This window comes from Oreochromis niloticus, linkage group LG13, assembly GCF_001858045.2.
Source record: "Oreochromis niloticus isolate F11D_XX linkage group LG13, O_niloticus_UMD_NMBU, whole genome shotgun sequence".
Taxonomy (NCBI): domain Eukaryota; kingdom Metazoa; phylum Chordata; class Actinopteri; order Cichliformes; family Cichlidae; genus Oreochromis; species Oreochromis niloticus.
In genome coordinates, this window is record NC_031978.2 from 21,924,852 (window position 1) to 21,950,535 (window position 25,684).

Below are 25,684 nucleotides of genomic sequence, written 5' to 3' on the forward strand. Positions count from 1 at the left end.
GAGAGAGAGAGAGAGAGAGAGATGCGTCTTTGCCTTCAGAAAATACCACGAAATGCCAGCGTCACTGGCACGAATGCAACTGTAGCAACAAACCTTTATGCTATGTTTGATTTCCAAACTACTCGCTCTGACATCAAAGAATGCACATTTTGTAGAAACGATATGCGCGCTGCGCTTGAAATCTAAACCAGATGTAGTAAATGGAATAAGATCCCCTGACCCGGGAGTGCTAATAAATAAATCAGCATATGAGAGAATGAAGGGGGGGCGGGAGGGAGAGCATTTGCTCAACTGGTGTCAGGCACCCCTCTGTGACTCTCCAAAACAGCAAAATGAATGTGTAGCAGTCACTGATAATCTGATACTGTCTGTGCAGTTCTATCCAGCTGGATATCTCCTCAAAATCTCCAAGCACGCACAGTCCTTTGTCGCTGTGGTAAAAGAAGGGCGCTGATTTCACTATTCTCTGGCATTCCTAGGCGAGTGAAGTGGAGAGGGAAAAACTACCATCAAGCAATTTGTAAAAGCCAGACCAGTGGCGTCATTGGCTGCTGCAGTATATACTGCGCGTAATACCACGATTCTTCTGCCTCATTTATTCACAGCTCATTCTCAAGTTGCTCTGTGGCTCCCGAACACTGAAGTCAAACCAAACCTATTCGTTCAAGACTGGTCTTCACAACACCATGCGTGTTTGTTCGATTTATGTTAGTCTCGCACACGGATTAGGAGGTTTTGTGCGAGACGTATCACAGACAAAAACATTGTTCTCCATTCGTCGCTGGACTGATGGTATTGTGAAAAAGAAGGTACTGTACTCCCCCTACACTACTTCTAGAACACTGTCTCCAATTTTACGCTGGAAAGGAATCCTCCCCTCCTTAACAGATGTTGCCGGAGAGTGTTTTCTACTCGCAACATAGTGTGTAGCGCAGATGTTGCCAGAGGAACGTATGCTTCGGTGTACTTTATCGGGCAGAGCACGTCCAGATAATCTCCGTTTACATTGGCCTTTACTCTTGAAGATACCCAAGAGTTCCCGTTGTGTCGGCTGTGCGTCATCCATGCCTGATTAGACTTGTAGTCTGACGTCGCCGAGCACCATTCAAGCAAAATACCTCACACAATGTTGAAAGTCTAAAATGATTTTTTAACGCATCCGGGATGACGAAAACCACTTTTTTCTTTCTTATATAGAGGTGGATCAACAAGTTGCCTCCAGTGCGTAATTTCCATCTGAGCAGGTCTGAAGCGTAATCCGCGACACACGTGATCGACAAATCACTCCAGCTGCAAATATTTCTCATTTGTCAAGAGAAATAAACCCCGGACTGACGTGGAGACGCATCTTGTGCGATTACGGCGGGAATCAAGAGCTGACGGGCCTCTTGTTTCGCTGCGTCTCCAGATGCTCGACTGGCCGCCACATGGTAACTTTGCGCACACAGCACGCTGCAAAGGGCACATATAGAGAAGGAATCTGAATGAACGGGACTGAGATTTATTCGCATTTCTCTTATCGCCACCCCCAGACTGTTGTATGTGTATTATACCCTGCCGGTTGAAGGTGTCTCACGTTGTCAGCAGATATCAATTCGGCGGTGGATATATCAATCACCCGAACAGTGAGCAGCAAATGTCGAAGAAACGGAAAAGTCCTGATGACCAGGACTTTGAGGAGTATCCGCCTGCAGGAACCAGCGACCAAGGTAGGAGTGATGGTCACAAATGAGAGTGTGAAAGTTGAACTGCTGTCAGAGTGCAGCTATGTGAGCTCCTCGGGGATTCTTTGGTGTATTTCTTTATATTCACATATTCAAACGGATCATTACAAATAGTTTATTGTAGGCAAAAAGGCATCGAGACTTGCTGATACTCTCAGGATGCACAGCTGCTGTGGGCTGCCGTGCTAGCTCTACAAAGGCTGTGCAGTGGCATGGCCATGTTGCCATGCAATGACTTCTTCACTTAAATCAGCATCTTTATCCCTAAAAACAATGTGTGTCCACAGATTACTTTTTATAATCTCCCATCAATCCCTGGTGGGGTTTTGTGAGATATTAGGTTTTGCAGGAGGGACTTTAATTCTTAGGAAAATATAGGAAATGCCAACCGTAGTATCAGAGTCTGTGTGAACTCTGACTGGCTGGTGGCTTGGAAATAACCACTCAAGCAAAGAAAGAGCAGTTGCTTAAGAAAATTGATTATACGCCAGTAAACTATAATGCTGAGCCGATTTATTCAGATCATGTCTAAATCTTGTATCAGCATGGTGTAGATGCAGAGTCGTGTGCTAATGGGCCTCGCCATATACCCCGGGAAAACGAGAGTAAGCTGCTGTTAAATATTGTGGATCCAAATGAGGTGACGTATTCTGCTTGATACTCAGAGGGGACATTTCCACTGATAAATCCAAAAGAATACAAAAAACAGAGAAGTTTCAGCTCTTTTTACGTTATCTGCATTATTAGCATCAGTATTATTTTTCCCTGTTTAGTTGTTCTGATTCGCCTCGTGGTCTGTTTTGAGCGTCTTTGAGCCATTTTGCACTTCTTTATAGTAATTTGATCAATTTGCAATATTTTGACTTAATGTTATAATAATGTTCCTGGGCATGTAGCCAGTAGGCCTGTAGTGTTCAACTTAAGCCATAAACTTTGGAGAATGTTGAGCTAATCGATAATCAGGGCAGGACATTGACCAGATTTTCCTTTTTCCCACATGTAGCATGAGATAGTTCACTTCAAACACATTATCACTACTGGAAATACTCCCTTTGGTTTAGGCGTGGAAGCTGCATAAGAAGGGCATGCACAAGGCAGGAAACACAGTGTGAATTCACCAGACAGTGACCTCTGCTTTATACACATTACTTCTGTTTTCCATCACACTGACATTTTTTTTAGGAAGCTGGTTGGCTGAAGGTGAAATAAGGTCTGATCTAACATTCCTATTCCTACTTGTGCCTCCATCAGGTAATACCTAAAAAATTCAGGGCTGCAGTGCATGTGTGAAAACAGCATCATTCTTACTTTCTCTAGGTTGCCTGACATTGATCGACCCAAACAGCTTTCATTTCAAAGCTGGTTAGAAACTGTGTCTGGTAATTCTGGTAAATGCTCCTTCTCTAGAAGTGGTTACTTGTACGGCTGAGATCCACTCTGGTTATAAGCCATATACAATTAAGCTATACCTAGCAGATACCTGGCCGACTTAATGGTCTATCAATAACGTTAAAAAGCCAACTACTTTTTGACCACGCCTTTGGCTCCTCCCATCCCCAGAGTCTTAACCCACTTTGTAAACATGTGGTCTGTGACGACTGTCGAACAAAAACCAGCTCTAAGTAAAATCAGCCCCATTGTTATGGTTTGCTTTCCTCAAAGTGTCTATGATATCATGCGACTGCTGTCAGTTTGACATTACTGCCTGAGAAGTAAACCCAGAGTTTGCATATTAATGACTTACATGGCCAAATAGAGTACAGCTGAATTCTATTGTGTCCCCAGTTATTTGAAAACACTGGTTTCCATTCATCGTTCAGTTCAAAATTCAAGCATCCCCCCCTATCAAGAGGTAGCTTTTAAAGTGTCTCAATCCTCAACGTGGCTGCTATTATGCTGGCAAAAACATAAAAAGAAGTTGTGAGTTCAAGGCCAAGAACACCATCACCTTCAAGCTGATAGTCGTGCCTGCTTGCATGAATAGGGCTGTAGGAATGAAAATATTTTGCACAAGGATTAGACTTGTGTGGTGTTTCCTTTGCATACTACTTGTCAAGTTAAAAATTATTAACCATATAATCATTAAGCTGTTTTTGTCACGTACACAAGCATGAATTCCTCTCTGTGGTTTACCTTTTAAATCACATTTATTGTACGCCTGAAACATATTGAGTTTTGTGCCATGTGATGCCTTTGAAATACATCCCTTAAAAGTATCAGTTACGAAAACAATATATATTTTCACTTCATATGTATGGCCATACTTGTGTTGCAGTTTTTGAAATGCGCTGAAAGAAAAACTACAACTTGAAATTTCATCGAGACACCTTGCCGCAAAACAGCGTACAGTGCACAGTTTTCATGAGTAAAGTAGTTACAATAAAAAAAATTAAAAGCAGTGAAGTCTGTGAATTATTACAAGAGCGATATTACCTTTGATCTCTTAAAAGTAACGAAAGACTGGGCACAACAATAAAAATGCATTTACACCCACTGCAGTAGGGTATGATGAGTAAACCAATGCTTCTTGGCATCCACATACAAATGTACTGCAGGACTTAGCATAAATGCAAGCAGATCACATCTTCAGATTTCAGGCTTGGCTCTGAATCCCGTTGGTCCCGTGCCCGAATGAGAATTTCCCTTGGCTAATACGGAAGGAGACCCTGGCGCTTCCTTCCCCAACTGTGCCTGGCATCTGTCACTACTTAGGGGGTGCACACACAGTGAACCCCACCCACTCAAGATCTCGCCATTCTGGATGCTTTGAGGCAGGTTTGGTACACTATGATACACAAATGCAGAAACACTGTTTAAGCAGATCTAGATTTTAAAACAAATGCACGCAGTACTTTTGCACAAAAATGTTTTGGTTTGTTCAAACTAAATGGTTGCTATTACAATAAGCAGACAACAGAACCACATAACTAGCACTGGTCAGTGTGTGCTGCTCCTGTCGGTGCTCCATTCACTGTCACCTCTGAGTGCTCGAGCTTGCGTTTTCTCATGGAGATCGTTTTCGTTCACTCGGAGAGCCACAGTGGGGCCAGGAGAGGAGGTGTAGAAACAGGGGTATTCCAATTCATATCAGGACCACAAAGCATTTTTTTTGTCTTGCCTCTTGGTGTACAGCCTAGACTTGTCAACTGCCCTCTGCAGCCCCCCCACCGACCCACCAACAACCACCGTCACAACTGGTTAAAAGCCTTTATCTGTACAAAACAACAGCTCTTACAGTTACAGGTTGATACCAGTAAAAACTTTGCTACAAAGTTAATGAATGTGTTGCTTTGATCCTGTGATTTCTTTTTTCCTACCATGCTCTGATTAAGTCGAAATAAGAAAAAAAAAGGCAAATGAGGAAACAGAAAAGAAAGAAAGAAAGAAAGAAAGGATATGAAATAATCTATATCCTTTCTTTCCACTGGATATCTAATTTCATACACCATTACCGGGAGCAGTGGAATATAAACACAACATTTCTATATTAAGATCTAAAGTGTCAAACAATTGTCCATTTTAAGATCTAGCACACACAAAATAGTCTTTGTCTTTTTCATTCATGAATCTTACCAACAAACGGAGACTGACTCAGTATTAAATCATTTTTTTTATTTTGTTTTCCTTGAATCCTAATGGTAACGTCACACTAGGGAAAACAGTGGCTGGAGACTATGGCACAACCAAAATTAGTGCAACGGTGTAACAAACTTGGAATCTGGTTACTTCCCAGATAGGAACCAGGTTTGCAACCACTTGCAGTCAGTCTGCTATCAGTTTGCAATCAAATGGGGTCAAGTTGGCAATTACATGTATTCTGTTTTAATAATTCGGGGATTAATTTTGATAAATCTGTGGAAATCTGTTGCCTTACACATCCACAGACATTTCCATTAACTACTTCCATTCAGAGTCGACCGAAAACAGAAAAACAACGAGACTTGCTCATACTCCGTAAAATTATACACTATATAAATTAGATGCCAGTTATTTGCAAACCTTCGCCAACATGTTTGAGAGTGAATACTATCAGTTCAAATCTGTGTGTGATTGTTTGGAGAGAGGCTGTCTCCCATAAGGTGACCTGTGCAATCACCTTGCAATCACAGGTGGTTGAGTTTGTTGCACATCTTGGCCAAAAAAATTCTAATATCAGTCGATTTGTTATAAATAAGAACATTATATACACTAGTAAAGGCCACATGTTTGGCCTGCTCATGCTGATGGGCATTAAATTAATATGACATGATTCTTTTATAAAATGCTGTATTTGCACAGGACATTTTAGCCCATTGCTAGATGGTTTCTAGGTAACATGATGAAGTTATGATTTATCAAGTATAATTCAGCTTTTGTTGATATAAATGAGATGTTATATCCATGAAATAAAAACCATTTCATTTTTTCATTAGGTGTTAAGGATGCGTAAAAGCCACCCCCAAAAACAAGATTTTAGCCACATTTTAGCCTGTTGCTAGGTGGTTGGCAGGTAAACCGATGGCATAAAATATCATGAATGATTATAGTTTTATGGTTTTAAATGAAATAAAATAAAATAAAAATGAAACAATGTTTTTATAAGGTATTATAGGGGTCATTTTAGCTTGTTGGTAGGTCGTTGCTAGGCAATGTGACGACATCTGATATAGATAAGAACCTTCAGGTACATAAGATGTACAATGGAGCCAAGTTTGGATGACCGTGCAGGTCAAAGAAACAAACAAATACATAGATATTTGTGTGCTATAGTGAGATGATGAACACAAGATGTTTCCCCCAAGTTTAAGCAACCCACATTACGAACTTTATTCCGATAAGTTTTTCTTTAAGCAGACTTTTTTCATGGAAGTTTACATGTTAGATGAGAGGATAATATTTTAAATGTGTCATCGGCCATTAAAGAAAATGCTCGCCATATATAGTCTATGCTGTAGCAAAGATGTTGCTGCCACTTCAATAACAATATGTCATGAAGAACAAAATGGCCTCCACTCACAGGAGGAAAAAGACCCTGATCTTATGAAACAAGCGCAGACGAGGCCACTTAGAATCTCAGTCTTTTTCTCCCTTTCTTTTGTTAATTTAGCATGCTAAGTGAATAGCTTGATAGATTTGTTTGTTTGAGGATTGTGGATTAGATGTAAGGATGGTTGTGTGTTTCTACCTTGAATTTGTGCTAGCGATGCTGTTTGTGTTGTAAGACAGGAAGTGCAGCAGAGGTTCCTATTTGTGTTCTCCTCTTAAGATAAAGTTGTGCAGCAGCTCACAGCTTCACTCTCTGATGACTCCGCTGCAGACAGTTTGGAACAATAACAGCTAGTGTAAGAACACCTCCTGGTGGTCTAAATGTGTATTGCAGCTCACAATGGCAAACATTTACACAAGAAAATAATCTTAACTGTCTTAAGTTCTTTACATTGCAACTTTGCAATGAAAGTTTTTGTTTTGTTTTTTTGCAGTTATGTGCTTTGCTCTCTCTTTAATTTAATAATTGTTGCTTGTTTTTATCAGTGTCCTCTGATAAGCGAACACTAGGTGGGGCTAATGTATAAAGATGAGATGCATGGAGATGAGTCAGACAAATCCACCACAGAGAAGACGAAAACTAATTCTGGTTTTAAAAAATTATTTCACTATTATTGTTGTTATTTTTGTTTCTGCTGCTGTTTGCAAACTTGGCAATGAATACCAAAAAAAATCCTGAAAATAGCAGAATTGCACAACTTTTCTTTTGAAAGGAAGTTTCAGAATCACAGTTTATGTGGACTGGCAGAAGGAAAAAAAATCAGTTTTATTGAGTGAAATCACTGCTGTAACATAACACCCAGGTTAAAAGTCAAAGCAAATAATTTCAAACAAAGAAGAATTGAAAATAATAATTTAAACTCTGACGTCTTACAAGTACTAGTAAAATAAAATTTAGTGAATAAATCACAAGCTTAGTGTGTGTGTGTGTGTGTGTGTGTGTGTGTGTGTGTGTATAAGCATGTTTAGTTCATGAATAGACTTTGTCCATGTGTTATCAGTAAACAGGCAGACTTGATGTCTGGCTGCTTGGTCGTCTTGGCCTGTTCTGATGTCTGCTGTGCAGCGAGATCTCCAGGCCTCTACGTCAGCACCCATATTTCTCACCTATGATTCATAGTGACTTTGTTTGGGTTGTGACGAGGAACGCAGGCAGTCAGCTACTGCTCATTCACCCCCACCCACCTACCCAGTCACTACTGAAATTCTTCTATTCCTTTTATTTTTTTTAACGTGTTTTCTTTGCTTTTTGTTGCTGTTCTTGTTGTCTGAGACATCAAATTAATTTATATCAAGTAAACAAAACCAGCCACACTTCACCGACTCTGTTTCATTCTTGGATCATCCACTTTATGGTTTGGCTACATAGTTTGTTCCTGATGGAACTGAACAGTGATAAAAAAAAAATAATAATAATTAAATCAAATGAATCATCTTTTCTTCATTTTTGGCTGAGAAAAAAACATGCTTGAATATTTTGTGTAACAATGAAATTTCATGCAAATTTTCACTGTACGGTGAAATTTATTCTTAGGGCATAAGTTTTGGGTGAAATCAATCAGCTGTACAAACACCCCCCCCCCCGCCAAAAAAAAATCCAATATATGGAAAAATAAAATCATAGTATTTTTAATAAAATGAACATCATATTTTTAAATGCTTCTTGTTAGGTTTAACATCATTTCTCCTTGGTGTGTCTGCGTGTAATGCTTACACAAAGAGCAGACGGCGCCTCACTGTACACACACCGTATACTGTCACAAGAACACACACTGACAGGCTGTGTGACATCACTCAGCTGTAAGTAATGATCTAACTGTGTGTGTGTGTTTTAAAAGGGCCTCCTTTTGGCCAGGTCATTGTTACGATGTCAGGATGTTAGTGCACGTGTGTTCAAGTAGAGTGGTAGCATTGTATAACACTAAGGGATAGAGTTTGCCTTTTGTAATGCCAGTAGTAACTTATCACTGTGTGTTTGTGTGTGAGTGTGAGTGTGAGGTACAGAGCAGAGTGGTGCTGTGATGGCGGGCTGATGAGGTCATGGCTAATGTCTCCTGCTTGCGTCATTGCCTATAGGATGTGGCTTTTTGCCAGCAGAGCTGCAGCTGCTGCTCTGGTTGCTGTAACAGTGCAAGGGGGAAAAAAACGGATTATGTTTTCTCCCTCATATTGAACATTTATGATTAAAAAGACAATTATGTGCCAGTTTATTAAGCTGAAACAATAAATTGAATATTTTTAACTAACTGGGCAACAATCGCAGGTGTGTGTTTTCCATAGCTTGCATAGGATCCCATCTGTCCTCCTGTGCACATCCGAAGACCCACATTTGACCTGTTTTGCCCGCAGTATTGCAAGATTGCACAGTGAAGCATTTTGCATGGAAAATGAGCACTGTTTGTTTTTATTATTTTTTTTCCCCTTCCTCCCCCCTCCTCCTCCACAGACTCCTGACCACATGCTCATCATCGTAGTTATCCTCCAGAATTATGGTTGTGATAATCTAGGTCAGAAGTGGCGCAACAACAGAAACACTGCCCGCTAATCTAAATAAGCAGGATTTGCATGTGTGAGATATGCATGAATGAATGACTGTATGTCTGTGGCACTGTCACAGATGAGGGTGCTGAGGGGGTGGAAGGAAAGGTGTGTGTGCATTTTTGAAAGACAAAACTGTTTAACAGTTTGTAAAACACTCCTATATGGTATTTAATGGCATCATAATAGCATATTTTGCCTCACTGCTGTCTCAGCAATTCATCCTTTTTAGTTCTGGAGCAGCTATCAGGCTGTATACTGCATATATAAATATGAGCTGAGTGCTGAACAGCCTTGAACAGCAAAGACAAACAGATTATGAGAAAATATAAAATCTTCTTCTGTCAGCATTTCTATTTCATCTATTGCCTGAATCCAAAAGAAAATCTTTTACTGTGAGCTACACTTTGTAGGAAAAAAAATACACCCCTGCTGGGTAGCTACTCTGAATGTCATTGAACGGTGCAGGATATGCGTGTGATACACATAAATTTCATTTTATAGCGCGGATGCGTGCACATGTGTGTGTCGAACACTGAAGCAGGCATAATTTGTGCCAGCTCTGTGACGTAGAGGACATGAGGCCCAGGCGAGTGCTGTGAGTGGCAGTAACAGCATCTCCTGCTTGAGCCTGCCCCGTCTCTGACTTCATTGGCTCCAGCTCTGACGCAAATACCCCCCTCAGCCCCCACCCCTCCTTCAAACCACCACCCCTGCACACTTCTTTCATCACGTTTTTTTCACCCATTTAATTTTTTTTTTTTTTTTGATTCATGTGCCTTCTGCAGTTCTCTCCACTGCAGCGCTCCACATCACATATCTGCACCACCTGCCCAATTCCGAGCGCCTCGAACGTGCAATATGTTTTTCCCTGACGAACTGATGCAAGCCTTATCAGTATTTATTTTTTGGGCAAATTGTCTTATATTAACCTTTTTTTTCTTTTTTCTTTTTTTTACAAATTTAATTATGCAGTGCGAGGCCTGGATCACAGTGTGCTACTGAGAGCATAAGAGGTGTTATACGGTCACATTAAATTTGTCAGCATGAGGCACGCCAGCAGAAACAAGCTTCCACTGTTAGAGTCTGCTGTAAGACCGTTGAAATGTCCAATGGAATATGTTCATTATTTATCCACACCATTGCATTTTGTCCATCAAGTACACACTGTGAGTCAAGCTTTAAATAAACAAAAGACTGGAGAAAGATTCAACATACTTGCTGCATTTTTGCAAGTCTTTTGTTAAAAAAAATGTCTGAATTACGGTTCATTCTGCTAATGAACAGATAAAGTTAAAAAAAATAATAATTTTAGCAAACTAAATCAAGACTCAAAGGTTCTGAAATTGTAAAAGGAGAAGAGATGGTGAAAAAGTGGCACACTGCACTCATCTCTTCAATGTGTAAATTATTAAGACATCGCAAGTTTGGTCTAAAGAATTTCTTTACTGAATAAAAAAAATGAGCAGAGCAGTAATGCTGCGTGGCCAGTTACAGCAAATTTGTACATTTCAGAGGTCTGCCCCACATCGCCTGTGACGTTCTGAATTTAGTCAGAGGAATTCTGGCACTGCTCTGAATTTAGAAATACTTCATTTTGCAGTCTGAGTACACTCTGCTGCTCGGACTGCTGCCTTACAAACCAGCATCTCTAATGTCTCAATGCTTTTTTTTAACTGTCTACACTGGTTGTATCAATGCATGAGAATACTCATCAGCTTCCAGGGGAGCCTGACCTCTGGCCTACATGTAGATAAGGAAATCATATAAACTAAAACAATTCTCTTTTTTTCTTTTCTTGGTATTTTGTTTGTGTTTTGCAGCACTGACTATTGATTCTCTTGGATGTGATAAGAATGTACTTTCTGGTTTTCCACATGGCAGAATGTGGAAAAAACTCTGCACAGTTTAGCTAAAATTGTATAAAAAGAGAAAACATGGCAAATGGTTAAATATTTGCCTCAGTTGTCTCTTCTAAATATTTTTCACAGTGTTCCTATTTTTGCTTTGACCTGCTTGCTAAAAAGGATTCACAGAACTTTCTGTGTAATTGCAAACTACTGCTGACATTTTAGGTGCACTCATGTTATGTTAACCTCTGTGGTGGTTTAGATTTGACTGCACTCCCAGTCTGTATAAACCCTCGTTTATTGTCTAACTGCTTATCTTTTCTACTGCATTCCCGTATCTCGGCATTTATTTCAGTGATTGCAATGTTATGCTAATAACAACATTGTAATGTTAATAACAATAACTAAAGCTACAAAGCTGCAGGGATGCCAGGAGTGACAGCCAGATCGCATTGTGTGTTGATCCAATGATCTGATTTATAAACAAAAATCTTTTAGGCTGGGTATGTGATCAGCTGCTTTGGTCTATAAATTTGATTTAGCAAAACTGGGTTTAAGAAAAAAGAAAGAAAAATTGATTTTACTACTGATGCATTGCAACTGTTGTGTTTTGCAACAGCTGGAGTGATTGGGCATTGACCAGATAACTGTTCAATTTGACAAGTCACAATATGCAAATGAGTGTCTGCATACAAAAAAATTGATTTTATCCATTGAATGAGTTGAAGAAAAAGCAGATGAATAAGAAAATCGGACAAGGGAATTCCTCACAAAGGAGACTGGTTGCAGCAGTTCAGACAGGAAAGTTCACGGTGCTGCAGATGACACTCTAAATACACTGACACTTAGATGTCAGCGTATTTGGAAGAAAGCTCCTCACTGAAGTACTATGGCACGCCCACACTGAAATGGAGTTTTCAGTTAATCAATTCAGTTGCATAGTTTTATTATTCTTTAAATTTGAAACACCTTTGGCATGTAGAGAGTAACCAAAATACAATGCAACTGAATACTTTAAAGGAAAGAACGGGACTGTATTTAATCAGCGCCACACAAAATGAAGACTGGGAGCATCGTCCTTCTTAGCTTCCTGTGGACATATATTTAAAAACAGTGATTCCATAAAAGGCATCCTTCACCACTTCTTCCTCTTTGCTGCTGACAAGACAGTACTTTTCCTCTTTGGGAGGGACTTGCAAGGAGCTTAAGAGCCAAGTTTTATAAGTGGACACTTCTGGACACAACATGTAATTACTGCTGTCCTTTCTACACATTCTTCCACTAATACAACAACGCTGACAGAGGAATCTGCCTGCCTTTAATGGTTCCAGCTCAATGCAATCCTGTCAATATGATCTCTACATGGGCAGGATCCTTCCAACATACAGATGAGATACCACATGCAGGCAGCCTGTACTTGCTGTATTCACTTTCTGCTCTAATCTTTAAAGAGTCCTTACTAATTCTAAATGCCCAAATCAGATCCATGTGGCAGTTTTCACAGAACTCATACGTGCTCGCAGCTAGATGGGCAAATTATGGCAGTGTTAGTACGGGAACCCGCTGGCTAGTCTGCTGACAACAGGTGTGTTTTCTAGGATTTGAATGTATTCAGCAGATGTGTGTCCATCTGTTTGTCCGTCAGAGTTTATTAATTTTTTAAAAATCAGATAAAAAGGTTAAACTTTTGTCAGCGGTGGGTCACCACTGCAGGTAGCCCAGCATGCTTGATGTGGCAGATTTTTTTTTATTACACAAAATGCAACCACAATGGGATTTGTGTCCCCTGGTGATCTGGTGATCTTTTACTTGTTACACAAATGTGTAAACCACTGCACTGTGAGGCCACTCACCTGTGACCGGCCAGTAGATCAGCGGAGTGCAAAAGTCTGTTCCTTCCCTACAGATTCCATATACTCATCTGAGGAGTCTGCTTATGGAGATTAGTACAGTTGCTGGTCCCTCAGTTTATGATAGTAATTTTTAATCTATCACCCTTGTGGATGTGGATAGATATATATACTATTTGAACTAGTTTCACACTTGATATACATGTAGTCGGGCTAAGTGAGGAATAGTTAACCGACATGTAATGCTTTGAAAAGCGTTCCCACTACTATACCCATTCCTTTTTGTACTCTCTATTGTGGATCTTGGTTGCCATCTTTCTTGAGGAAAAGAAAAAGTGACAATGGGCTGATTTCTGACAAGCTACAAGCTAAACAATGTGCATCTAAACAATAACAAACACTTTTCATTTTTTATTGTTTAGTGGACACTATTGTGGGAGATAAAGGCCTTTATTGTTCATCTAAATTTATAGTGCCGTAACCATACTGGTAATTTTATATACCGAATGTGGTCTAGTGGTGTTTTTCTATTGCTGTTATTTTACCATAAAGTTGAACAAGAATTTGTTAAGGTTTTTAGTGTATTGTAGCGTATTTTCTTCATATGCAGAGAATCCTTTTGCTTTCTTTAAAGGCAAAAACATAACTAAGATCACAAGCAACACAAACTTGTATTTGCACGCAGGCTGACATTAACTACGCCTATGAGAGTCTCAGAAAAACTGAAGGAGAGGTTAGAATAAGAGGGAACAATGAGATTAATGGCCTCGATGTCCTATTGATGCCTTAGGAAAAGAAAAAAACAGGACCGAGTTTCAGAACATTGAGCGATAAACAAAGATGTCATCTTTTCTCTTGGGACTGTGAGGATGTCTGAGCGAGCAACAAACCTTTCCTCTGGGTACGTGTAATATACTGCTATCTGACAGCAGTTATTCATAAATGGCAATGATTAAGACGACAGAGGGCAGGTAATGATGTGCTGTGATTTGTATTTTCATTAACCTAAATTATGCACATCTCACACTTGTCCTAATGGATCACCGTGCCATGATGTCCACTGACGTCACATTTGAGATGAGCCGCATTGCAGTCGCATGCAAATTTGTGCATGCCAGGCTTTGTGTAAACGTGAACCTTTTATTTCTGTTATTGCATTTTCCAGCAAATAAGAGCAAACAGAGGCAGTTATATGCTCTTTGGTTGTTGAACTAGTTGCAAGCCAAGCTGTGAAGATGTGCATAACTCCCTCAGCCCCCCCAGGGACCCTGTATTTTCATGGGCCTGCCTCTGACGTCAATGCTCCGGCTGTCCTGTGGATTGTCAGAACAGACTATTCAGTCGGGGGGAGGGGACTGGAAGTCTCTGTGGTGTGTGCCTGCCGCATGTGATGATGTGTGTGTGTGTGTGTGTGTGTGTGTGTGTAGATCTAAGTATGTTCCTGCCTGTGTACATGTGCTCATGTTTGCATGCGTTTGCATGTGATCTGTAAATGTTTCACTTAAATCTCCTGTGTGTGTGTGTGTGCAGTGGGGAAAAGCTTGTACAGTGCCTCGAATTAGAAATGTGCTTTAAGTGGATGAGGTCTGTAATGTGGGTGTAGGGGCGTGAGGTTGTGTGTGAACGAGAACACACACGCACACACGCCTGAAGATGTGCAGCTCTTATGCTGGGAGACAGGCCGAAGTCATCAAGAGGATGTTTGCTAAAAACAGCCGAGAGGGGAGAACAGTTGAGCATGGCTGTGGACCACTCACTCACCCTTCAGTCAGCTGTTGACCCCCCCCCCCCTCCCTCCCAGCTTTACAATAGTAAAGCCAGTCTTATATTATGCGTGTGACACACAAGTCTCATATTAGGACAGATCAGATTTCAACCTCTTTCATCATCACCTTTCAGATTCCCTCTTTTTTTTTGGTTTTTTGTTTTACACACATGTTATCCATTCACACGAGGTTATGGGATTTGGTGGTTGCAGGACAGGAGATGTTGACGGTGGGAAGAATGTGCACTCACTGTCCAGACTGATAGACATCAAGACAGAGAGAAAGCTCACTGACGTTTTGTGTGTTCTTGGATTGTCCACACCACAAAAAAAAAAAAAAAACTTGATCAGTCTCTCTACCTCCTTAATTTTCTTCTTTTTTTTTCTTTTTTTTTACATGCTCTCCAGACTAACACTATGTTGTAACTCAACTACATCGCCCCAGTTTTAGGTACATTAGGCACATGACTATCTACTGAATGGAAATAAATAGACACCAACTATGTGGCAGGTGCAAAATAGTGACTAAATACTGACTACTATTTCAGAAATTACAATATATATAAAGTATATGACTATACTGGTAGAAGAAAGAAAGGAATTTAAACATGCAATGTTATACTTATAATCACTAAATTGCAGTTTATATAAAATAAATTTCATAAACAAATTAAATGTATTAGTTGAAGCTGTAAAATGATCAGAATGGGTACTTTATGCTTCTTTTAATATTACTGTAATTAATATTAAGTTAAATAGTACATTTTAATTGTAATACCTATATAGTATTACTTAAGCACTAATACGGATTTTTTAAACATGGCGTTGCTAAAAGTAAAGGATATTAATAAATGAATTCCTCCAATTTTACACAGAAGTTATCAGGAATGATGTATTAAAATGTGTTAACACCAATGTAGAAGCTGTACAGGTATATGTGATGCTACAATATTACTGTAGTTGTAGATTAATGGGTCTACTTTTCTAATTTTTACTTAACCACGACAAATCTGAGGTGGCACAACCAACCATGTGTCCCTAATGAAATACAGATTACCTTAAATACTTAAAACAGTAAAAGAAACATCTGACAGCTCAAGATTTTTTTCCCCCAGATCTTTCTGTGTCTTTTGGGTCTTTCTCAAACTTTGAGAATTCTAACAGTTTTTAATCATATGCAAAAAATACATCTTTTTTTAAGACAATTCACCTTTGAGCTCATGCCTTTAGCTATTTTTTTAAAGGCTGTGGTTTAGGTGTATTTCATTCCGAGAGAACTAATCTTAATCCAGGTGAAATATCAGTTTGCTTCGATGGGTCAAGCTGGTCGGTTACTTCCTGTTATGCAATAGTTCATCACATGTGAAAACGGTTTCTCCGCCACTTTGGAGAGCTGCGGATCAGAAGGGTTCACTGCTGGGTCACAGACGGAGCTGCTGCATCCTTTGTGATTTACTGCGAGTAAATCTGTAACCATCTCACAAAAGCTCATAAACCCTCCAGTCATGAACTTCACAGTGAATATTTTCAAGTATCTGTTTAATACCTACATTTCTATGTAAGCTTCTTTAAGGCCATAGAGTTAGCCCTAAAGGAGCTTAAAAAGCTCTTTTAGCTTCCTCTCGTTTGATTTTGTTCATTTGTTTGTTTGCTTGTAACATCTGACACATTGTTTGAACATTTTGAGAAAACTTTGATAATGAAAACTCTAAATACAAAAGATTATGCATGGAAATGTGTTCTGTGTGGTCTTCTCTGAGTGAAACAGTTTTTTAAATATGTTCATCTATTATTGAATAAGATGTTAGCAAAGTGTTGAATGTTAATTGATTCCCTTCATTTTTGTGGATTTTCTAAAATTCCTTAAATAATAATCTTGGGTTTGGATTTTTTTAAATGAGAAAAATAATTTTTTTCTGCAAAAAGAATTAAAGGCACTGTCAGTTTTCTCATTGTTTCCACATTTGAGGATTTTTGCCATCAGAAGGAATGTATCGGAATGAACTCATTATGTTATACGTGACCTCTGAATGGACCAGCTGCTCGAGAGTGTAGGAATGCTTGTGATTGATAGAGCAGATGCTGACGTAACCTGCCACAGCTCGCAAGCTCTCTTTCTCTTCCTCTCTCTCGCTTGATATGATCAGTATGTGACGCTGTGGCCATGAGGGAGTCTGGCACACTTTATGCTGTATCATGTTGCCGAGTCAAAGCTGTTTAGGTGCTCTGAGTGCTGATAGCACAAGCACACATATGCAAAGGTTATAGAGATAGGAGGCTCACTTCATTTGGGAATTGCTCTGGTAACTTCACCGCAACTATTCACACAGAGAGAAAGACAGATTAGCCATTTAAGCATTATTAATAAACATATATGCTGTTAAGTGTTGGAATGTTCTGTGCATTTAATATGAATCAGTATATTTGTGGATATTTTATAGTAATGTGTAGTTTGTTGATTTAGATTACAGGATCGTTTTGTTTTAACATTATCCTAAAATTGAGGTTTTGAAGCCCTTTTTGCTACAAGGATATTGCTAGAGGACATATAAAGAAGGCAAGAAGTGCAAATTAACACGAACAATGGGTGTCCTTAAAGATATCACAGAAAATAATGCAGGAAATTCTCTGACTCGATTTTGACACTTGATTTTGATTTAAATGTTCTACTGTTGTAAGTTTGCCAGCATGAACTGAGACAACTATAACCTTTAACACTGAAAGGCAAAAATATTTTTCACAGTTCTTATGATGTGTTGGTGTATTAAACTTCCATTGCTCTTTTTTTTCCCTCTCTCTCGTCATCAGATGAGATGAAAAACGTTCATCTGGTTAAACTGAGTTTGAGGTTAATTTGATTACTTTTAATCCTGTTATTTGGTTTTGGTCATTATAGTTACAAGATTATATCTCTACTCAAAGGCTGTAGTGAGCAGGTCTAAATATTTCTGTGTGACTGCAGATGTGCGATCTTTGCAGATATTTGCAGTTGGGCCTTTCCTAAAGGAATGTACTACATTGATTTATTTTACTGTTCCAGTTGAAGGCAATATTTACAATTATAATTTATGTAAATGTACAACAGAGTTAGACAGGAGAAATAAATCAGTTGAATACAAGCCTTTATTAAATGCAAGACTCTGCGGATATTTGAAGTCAGGAGCCAAAGTACGAACAGTGATCCACACAAAAACTGAAAGAACCTTGTGTAAAACCTTAAGTGAGATAAGGCACGAATTAGACCTTGGAGGATCAATGTTTAGACTGCACTTTTCTCTCATTCAGGCAAAAACCGATTTGATTTGTGTGCAACTTTTCAGTAAGCTGAATAAAAGTCTCGACTGATGCACCAGGAGGAAAGTCTGTCCTGAAATGATTTTTTAGTATTTTAAATAAACACACTGTCTGCTTTTTACTCATTCAGGCTGATCTGAACTAAGGCGATTTCTTGACAAAGCCATTCATAAATTTGGTTTGGTAACACCCAAAGTAATTTCCTTGTTTTCTCCTTCTACTTCCTTGTTTTGAACTCTCATGGCTAATTAGTTCAGAGTCCTAAAGACTACGGGCTGGAAGGGATTCATTGCCTTGCTAAAGGGCACGTTGGCAAGACACTTCAGACTGCGTAAATCCGAGTGCTTTAAAAACCATGCTGCATCTTTTCATTCACAGTATTCTAAAGTAAACCCTCTGTTGCTTTGTCCTGCCTGCTGTAATTTCGAGGTTGTCACTGTCTCCTCCTTGACCACTGGAGGATCAGGAAACAGCAGCGTGTCCCTGGAGAGCGCGGGGCATATGGTTCGGCCCCTTTTACGCAGCCAAATTCAGGAAAAAGAACAGCAGTGCCTCCCAAATGTGTCAAATGGGCACAAAAATACCGGAAACAGCTTTATTGACCCTTCAAAATACTACTTTGTAGAGATTTCCTGGATGAATAGTCTTCGGAAGTATTGATGCTGGCTTATTCTTCGTTAATATGGCGCAGACTTGTATTAAAATCTTGAACATTACACATAAAGACATTTTTTCTCCCTAGGCAAATCCTGTAGTCGTCGCTTGCTGTAATCTGTATCGTCGCTTGCTGTTTATTTGAAAATCAACAGGAAATTGTGCATGAATTGACAGCATCGCGCTACCGTCTCTCCCCCTGTGTGTGTGTGTGTGTGTGTGTGTGTGTGTGTGTGTGCCTACTCCCATTTCTCTGTGTCTATGCGTCGACGTCTCTGCTCCCTTCAGTCTGCTGCTGCTGCACATCCACAGCGGAGCCACCACGCTGAGGAGGCGGATCGACTGTAGCTACACCTCGGCCAGCGGTGCTGGGTCATAGCGCCGGTGGAGGAGCGTGGAGGGGGTGGCACCACACTGCTCTCCTTGCCCTTCCTAAATCGCGCACAATCTCAAGCATTGAAGGCATCATCACATCAACGCGTCCTGGAATAGTTTCGGGGTTTGGGGAATTTTTTTTTTTTTTTTCGCTCAGACGCACCAAGTTGCAGCTGCAGAGGCGCACTTTTCCCCGTGGCTCCTCTCTCCTTTTGGGCTCACAATCCGACATGGAAGATGGTCCGACTTCCACAAGCTGTTTCAGAAGGTTAACGGACTGTTTCCTGGGTGCAAGTAGGTATTTTTCCTAATAAAATTTCCAGTGCGTAAAGTAATTTTTACGCAAAAGTAAAACCGCTTTGACCTGACCAAACTGTGCAGTAGATCGCAAAAAAAAACGAAAGAAAGAAAACACGAGCTAGTTTGGCATCTATTATTTGTTCTGGTGCTGCAGGCGTAGGCTGTGTGATTTGCCCATTTGTCTTCCCAACTTTATGAATGGCAGATGAATTAGATGGGTGGGGACTCCGCTGGAGGGTCAAGCAGAACCGAACTTGGAAAATATCACTTCTGTCTCTACAGGCACTTTAAATAAAGATTAAGCTGGTCTGTAGAGGGGACAGTCAGCAATTGTCCGGTAAGACATGGCATCGAAAAAAGCGAAGTCTACAGCATGAGATGAAGCGAAAAAAGAAAGTGCGAGTAGGGCGCTAAAATGTGGTTTCGGAATAAATATTTTGCAAATTAATTATAAAAATATAAAAACCAGTGTTGTTTAAGTTACCGCACGCATGTAGTTAACATTTTTGTAGTCATCGATGTTTTTATACCAGTGCTGTGGTAAATCATTTTCCCATTCTAAAATTTATTTTCTTTTCACTTGTTTTGGATTTGTTTTTAAGTGCGGTGTGATGGTAAACATCAGAGTCAGGTATGCTCACAATTTCATATTACCGTCACTGAAAAAGGCAGGATTAGCAAAACAAGGTGTAACATCAGTGAAATGATTCGTTTAGTTTTGTTTGCTTTTCTGTCACTACAGTTATCATCCCCTATATTTGTTTCCTTAGCAGGGCTGAGTTTACATTCTTTGTGCATGCAGTTTTTCAGTCTTTCTGTTGCTTATCTTTTAAATTCTACCGTGGGAACTTCTTGTCATTTGTTTCTCTGCTGATTGGGGTTTACACTGGTTGTGTGACCCATGGATAACTTCAGTTTATGCGCCTTCAGGGACCTTCAGTGAAGACCTGTAATAAGAAGTTCTGTGAGTATCTGTGGAATGTATTGAGGGACAGTATGTAGGTATCTCGCCCTCATACTCGAGAATTTCAGATTTAACAAAGCTTCTGCCCTTTTTGGATTCACAAAACAACAGCATATGAGGGTGGCTGCGGGTGTCAAAGTATCTTAAAGTAATATCTGCTATAGGATGATCTTGACTGCTCTAATGTGTACTGTATATTATAATTTAATAAAATAGTCATTCTCATAGAAAAAAAACATGAGAAAAAGTTATCAGCCAACCAGTTCTGCGTCCGGCTTAGTCGTCCATGTGGGTATATAACTCATTTCTTCAAATAGCCGTCGATTAATCTGGGTTTAATCCGGGATTAACTTGATGTTCCGTTTATGTTCTCCCTGCATGTTTTCCTTTTCACTGATGCAGACACATATAATTTCCCAGCTTGTGTTTCTACCACTGTTTACATGAAGCGCTTTCTACAAATATTAGGCATGTGATAGATCATTTTAAATGGCTCCTGCACATTGTATGTTTTTCTGCGTGGAAAAAAAGTGTTCTTTTGTTCTCTAGTAGCCAATGGTATGTTTGTCCACCTATCATTTGTCATTACTGATATGGTACCTGTTGCTGGACCGTCCAGCAAAACCAGTCCGCCCTGAAGGGATAGACTCAGTTTGTCAAGACAACACCTTGGCTTTTCACTGCCCTTTGACTCCTATAGTTAGACCTAACTGTTTGCAAGCTGTCTTGGAGGAAATCTGCTATAGTGTGCGCAGATGTGTGTTTCTTTGGCTGCAGATAGCTGTGGCCAGTGCATCGAGGTCAAACTGGGCTAGCACTAATATGATCTCTCAGGCATTTTTTTTAAACCCAATTGGCTGTTGACAAATTGCTTAACTTAGTGAAGAAGGACACATTGTCAGGCAGGAAGTGTTCACACCAGACATTTCCTATTCCACCACATGCCTACTCTCTCATGGTGAGGACTTCTCCCAAGCAAAGTTGCTAAATCTATAAATGCATGTAGTGCTTGGTATGACTGGAATATGAACATAGCATTTAAATTTGAATGACTAAATAATTCCAGACTTGGATCGAGCACATGCCAAATAGTTTCTCTTTGTGATTTGTCTTCACTGTTGATTTAAACTCTCTGGAAATTCAAGCCAAAGAAAATTAGCTTGTTATGGCGTTTGAACCCTTTTTTTATAACGCGATTTGTGCAGGACTGGATCGGTGCCAGGGCACAGTGCACCGCTTGAGCGGTGAAACAGATGACATTCTCCTCAAGGCGTCCATTGACCCCTTGTCATCTTGTCATGGGTTGGTATCTGAGAGGATGGGAAAAGGCCACATGCGTGTAGATTTCTTTACAGCTTGTCTTTGTGTCAAGGCTCATAAAAGAGCACAGCGCTGGAGAAGATGCAAGAATCTGTGGTTCTCATTACCGGGTCCCCACTGGCCCCTCTGTAGAACGGCTGCAGAGTTCAGCATCGACCAGATGTGGAGTGGGGAACATGACCCTTGATTACTGATGTGGCTCTCTGAGGGGGAGTTCTGGGGATTGGGGGGGCATTGCTAAATCAAACCACTACTTCAGGCAAGATGGTGGGACTAAGAAAGCAACTCCAGCTCATTATGAAACTGTGACGCTGCCTCTTGTTCACATTTAGTTATTATTTAAAAAAAGTGAATACACCAGAAAGGTTTTAGTTTCTAACTTGAATGTGAAGGCTGCTCAGCTGCGTATCTGTAACAGTGGTTTGAGGGCTTGCCTGTTATCACTCTGCTAGGCTGTAGATCAAGGGCCCCACGCCTTATCTGCATCTTAATTTGCCATTTATCGCCCCTTTTTTGTCTAATGATCTGGACCATGGTAATGGAAAAAGTGCAAATCACATTTCCATGGAAATCTCCCTCTCTGTCTCTCAGTCGCTTGCCTGCTTGTGCAGCCGTTGGGGGCGTGTCTGTGGAGGTGATGGAGCAGCAGTTAAAGTCCACCGTGAAACAGCATTTTCTTTATGTGACACCTTTTCTCTGAATGGAGTATTGATTTAACTTCACTGGTCACCTCACCCTTGGCTGCGGTGAAATGTGTGTGCGTTCACCTGCATAAGTACACACACACCCATACCCAGATTCGGCAGCTCAGGCTCAATGAATAAATGAGGTGAACAGTGGGAGATGAGTCAAAGTGTTTTCATTCTCAGTGTTCGCTCTTTTTACTCGCTCACTGAATGTCAGTGTTAGATGCTGTGCTCCAGCCCTCCCATAGATAAGATAAGAACCACATGCTCTTCCCACCTCCTGGCAAGGGAGTCCCAGGCGGACCTGCTGACGCACGCACCCAGCAGCCCCCCCCATCCCCTCTTTCCTGCCTCAGCCTCATGTCAGTAAAGTGAAAAGTACTACCTTGGCAGCTTGCCCTTGACTCTCTGCCAGAAGGAGTGCACTTGAAGAGAAGTGGTCTTTTCCCTTTTTCTCTCATGTGCGTTTTTCATCTATGTGTTGTGAAGGAGGAGCATCTTGCTCACTAAACATCGGCATTGCCTCCGCTGCTCGACATCATCTGACCGGGAGTGCTGAAGGCACACAGTTCAGGCACTGTCACACCGAGAGCTTGCTGCTTCATCGTGGGGAAACAAAGATGAGTGATGAGACAGAGTGCAGCTGAATGTTGTTTTTAACAGCTCTGCAAATGATCCTCTGTTCTTTATATGTCAATTTCTTTATTAAGTTTAAAAAAAAGAAAACTTTTGTCTTAACAGTGTCTCACAAGATTTGTTTTTACATCAATCATTCCTATATATTGCACTTTAAAAAAAAAAAATCCTCATATTTGCATAAAATACAAATAAACCTCAATTCAGTTTTGTTTATATAGTGCCAATTCACAACAACAGTGGTCTCAAGGCACTTTATATTGAAGGTAAAGATCCTACAATAATAGAAATAAAACCCCAACAACCAGATGACCCCCTGTGAGCAAAACACTTGGTGATAGCGAAAAGGAAAAACTCCCTTTTAACAGGAAGAAACCCCCTGCAAACAGACACATTTCCTGTTAAAAGGACAGGCAACCATGGGCAATAACCATTTGAGGGTGAGGAGAGGGAGACAGGATGTAAGGCACACTGTGGAAGAGAGCCAGTAATAATAACAATAATAACAGAGAATGAAAAGAGGTGATAATAATAATCCAGAAGAAATTATTTCTCCCAAAAGTAACCACCTTCCTTTGCATAAAATACAGATAATCCCAAATAACAATCAAGAAGAAATAAAAGTAAACATGAGTGTTGTCTTAACTGAAAAGCTTTGTTAGATAGATAGATAGATCCATCCTTACCCTCACACCTCAAATTAACTTTCCTGTTTATGGAAACTTTTTGGAAAAGAAATGAATGAAATGTAAAAAAAACAAAAAAACTAAGATAACCTGTTAATGGTCATTTCATTTTATGATTACTCTGATTTTATGTGACAGATTAAAAGTTTCGAACCCAAATGCATATTTTAAATGGCACAGTAAAAATCATGTACATCATAGCAAATATTTTTATAGATTCTGAAAAATAGTCATTTTGAGATCCAGTTTATTACAACTGAGCAACTCTGATCATTAATCTATTTTTTAAAGGTCCCGTATAATGACATTTTTGTGACATATTGTGCTATGAGCATTTTATGAAGGTGTACTGCCGGCATTCCTTCAGTCACCGATAACCAGCTCGCTTCTCAGCTTTACAAGTAAGAATTCTTCTTAATATGAAGAAAATAATTAACAACTACACGTGCTGTCTGAGCTTCACTAACTTGGTGAAAGCCAAGAGACTTTGCTGAAAGAACAAAACAAAAAAAATAATAATAATTTTATAGACTTTTCAGAGAACAGTCATTGGTTAGTTTCCTGCTGCTCTTACAGTTGGAGTGTTTGTGTTGATTTGGGTAAATTCATTTTAATTCTTATTCTCCAACAGAAAAATTATGGTTAGGGTTTCTTCCACGTAGCATCAGTTAGACCACACCCTCATCACCAGGGCGGTGATGTGGGTGTGGATTTGTGGGCAGCAAAAATAAATAAATAAAAATTAAAATCTTTATAATGATAATAATTCAGCTAAAAATATTGGTGTCACTGATCGACCAACCAGGAATCTGCCGATTTCCAGCACACACCAGACCAGTGACTGGTTGGTTGGCCTTGTGTATATCTGATTATTGGGGTCATTATTCACAAAAATTATTGTATTGTATGTATTACACATTACTTGTTATATTTCTTAAAAGTAATGCAGTATATTTTTAAAGTACTTGCCGGAGAAAGTAATTTGTTACACTACTCGTTACTTTCTTGTTACGCCGGAAGATGACTTGAAATGCATTCTCACAATAACCAGTTAACAGCATAAACCTATAGGCTACAGTTCCACACACCAACACAAATCCCTATCCTAATAAGGACACACAGATGATCTTTCTTGAAGTTTTTAAGTGTCAACACAATGCCAACAACACAAAAGATGAAAACCAGCACAAAGAGACTTCAGTAGAATCGCTACATTGATTCTACTGTAGAAACATGAACAGGTAAAAGGAGGCTTCGACCCTGACTGCTCATCACTGCTTTTGTTACCTGTTGAAGATCAGGGTCTGGCTGCTGGGCTGGGGTGCTCGACAGCCATAACAAAATCACTTTGGGTTCTAGCTTTTTGTTAGCATCCTGCCTGTGCAGATGTTTGCAAAGATGCAACGTTTGGTTAGCAGTTTAGTACAGTTGTTTCGGTCTTGGATGTAGTTTCCGCTTTACTAACGCGCTTTTCTCCTTGTGTACATTAAAAATAAAAGTAACGTCCATATCTCTACTCCTCAAAAGCTGTATTGCTGTACCACTGCAATATTTTCCTCCTTCTGCACTCAAACTGAAAATAGCTGATTGTAGCACAAACGTGCAGGAAGAGAAAACCACGTTTGTTTGGTGTTTTTTCTTTCTATCCGCCAAGTGTGCAGATAACTGAAGACTCTTAGTAAAAACATAACTGTAACTGTAATGGAATTAGTGTATTTAAAGTACAGTGTAGTACAGTAACATCTTACATTACTGTATTGTTGTAAAATGTAATGCAGTTACAGTAACATGCTACTTCCACCCAACACTGCTGATTATGAGCTGGTGTTTTTCATGCGTGCGCAGGACATGCACAGTCCATTTAAGTCGTCACACGCACACTCACAGTCGCACACTAACACGTCATTAGCTTGTGACAGCTCTAGCTCGTGAGCTATGAGATCATAGCTCTATGAGCTGTGAGTAAATACATGAAGTTCATCAAGGTAAACCACCAAAAAATCAAATGACAAAAACA

The 25,684-nt window shown here is 39.9% G+C and overlaps 1 protein-coding gene across 6 annotated transcripts in view; it reads left to right on the plus strand.

Annotated features, from left to right (window-relative positions):
• Positions 1 to 391: 391 nt before the first annotated feature.
• The window catches only part of pde10a (phosphodiesterase 10A), a 62,536-nt gene continuing 37,243 nt past the window's right edge, over positions 392 to 25,684 (plus strand). For 2 of the 6 annotated variants that reach the window (XM_005473997.4, XM_003441158.5), the window contains exon 1: positions 18,916 to 19,369. In XM_005473997.4, the coding sequence (XP_005474054.1) occupies positions 19,306 to 19,369 (64 nt within the window). In that variant the 5' untranslated portion in view covers positions 18,916 to 19,305. Of the gene's footprint in view, positions 1,710 to 18,915; positions 19,370 to 25,684 lie in introns of those variants that run through there. The other 4 variants (XM_025897259.1, XM_013269029.3, XM_013269027.3 and 1 more) reach the window with 4 other exon arrangements.